We start from the raw sequence: 1,254 nt of genomic DNA, 5'->3' as shown, positions 1-1,254 counted from the left end.
TTTCTACGGACTTTGAAGGGAGTTTTTGAGGAGTAACAAAGCGGAGTGGTTTACAAAATAAATTAAGATTACTGAATGGTCTCCTCGCTCTATATTTGTGGATTTAATCAGCACTTGTTGGTTTTGACAATTTCAGAAAGTAATTTGTAATGCATTCATAAGAACGCTCCCTTAATAATCTTCGTAAGTGATAATGGAGAGATATTTCCTCTGTTGCTTGTTCCAATTGTTCCAAAGAATCGTCTTCATCATTATCCAGTATTGGAAACTCATTAAAATCGTCTTCATAAAGAGCGTAACCAAAATATGCAAAATCTTCCTTCATGTCCATCTCTATTTGCTCCTTCTCTGTTCTGTTAAATTCTTCTGCATTGTCTTCTTTTTCAGAGTTCTTCTGTTCAGGATTCTCTAAATTCGTGGAACAATTTACAAAAAAGAATGAACTATTTCCATACCAATTCTTCAAATAGAGCTTTTCATCATGGACTTTCTCTATTCCATAAACTTCTTCATGAACCTGAATGGAAACTTTCATTAATTGTTCAGGTAATGTATCACCAAGATTTTGCAAATCAAAACTGAAACTTTCCGAATCATCAATAAACATGTCCTCACTAATTGGTTCTTTTTTAGGTTTTACATTAGTATCTTCATCTGATTCTTCTTCTGAAAATTCCAAATCTTCATTATCATCTTCGTCTAAATCAGTATCATCTGAGTTTCTATCAGAATCACTATCTGAATATCTCTTCTGATCATATACCTTAGTTGGCCCTGATAAAGTGACAATTTTCCTTCCCCCATAATTTGATGGCTTATTTGGTATTCCCGATTCAATTGCCTTCATATGCTCAAAAAAGTCAACTTGCTGTGGAATGGTTGGATAATTATGAAAATATGTTTGAATACTTCCAGACGAATCGAATATCTGATTAATATCTTCTTGTTGAGTTCTTACTAAATAAGGATCTGGGATAGGTCCGTAAAATACTTTCTTTGAGAATAGCTTTTCAAAAGATTTGAGAATATCCTTGTCTGAAATCTTTAATTCTGAATCTAAATCATCATCAAAACAAGGAACATCTAAATGCGGAACATCTCTATAATATCTAGAGTATTGCTCAGCAGATTCAGTAAATTCTAGCTCTTCAGTTTTGCAGGGAAATTTACTTTCATACGCATCCTTAATTACCAAATAAATGATTGTTTTTAATTGATAGAGAGCATCTTCAACAACATTAGGTTCAAAGAAGT

At 32.7% G+C, this 1,254-nt stretch overlaps 1 protein-coding gene across 1 annotated transcript; it reads right to left on the bottom strand.

The window, feature by feature from the left end:
* Nucleotides 1-103: 103 nt before the first annotated feature.
* On the bottom strand, nucleotides 104-1,183 carry NAEGRDRAFT_55011 (uncharacterized protein; the record flags this gene model as incomplete). The annotated part of the gene is made up of 1 exon (XM_002667961.1): nucleotides 104-1,183. A coding segment is annotated over one exon (1,080 nt), but the record flags the coding sequence as incomplete, so codon positions are not given.
* Between the last annotated feature and the right edge of the window lie 71 nt (nucleotides 1,184-1,254).

This window comes from Naegleria gruberi (assembly GCF_000004985.1).
Source record: "Naegleria gruberi genomic scaffold NAEGRscaffold_1214, whole genome shotgun sequence".
NCBI lineage: Eukaryota > Heterolobosea > Eutetramitea > Acrasida > Naegleriidae > Naegleria > Naegleria gruberi.
The sequence above is the reverse complement of the archived record's forward strand: the minus strand, read 5'-3'. Positions and strand labels throughout refer to the sequence as shown.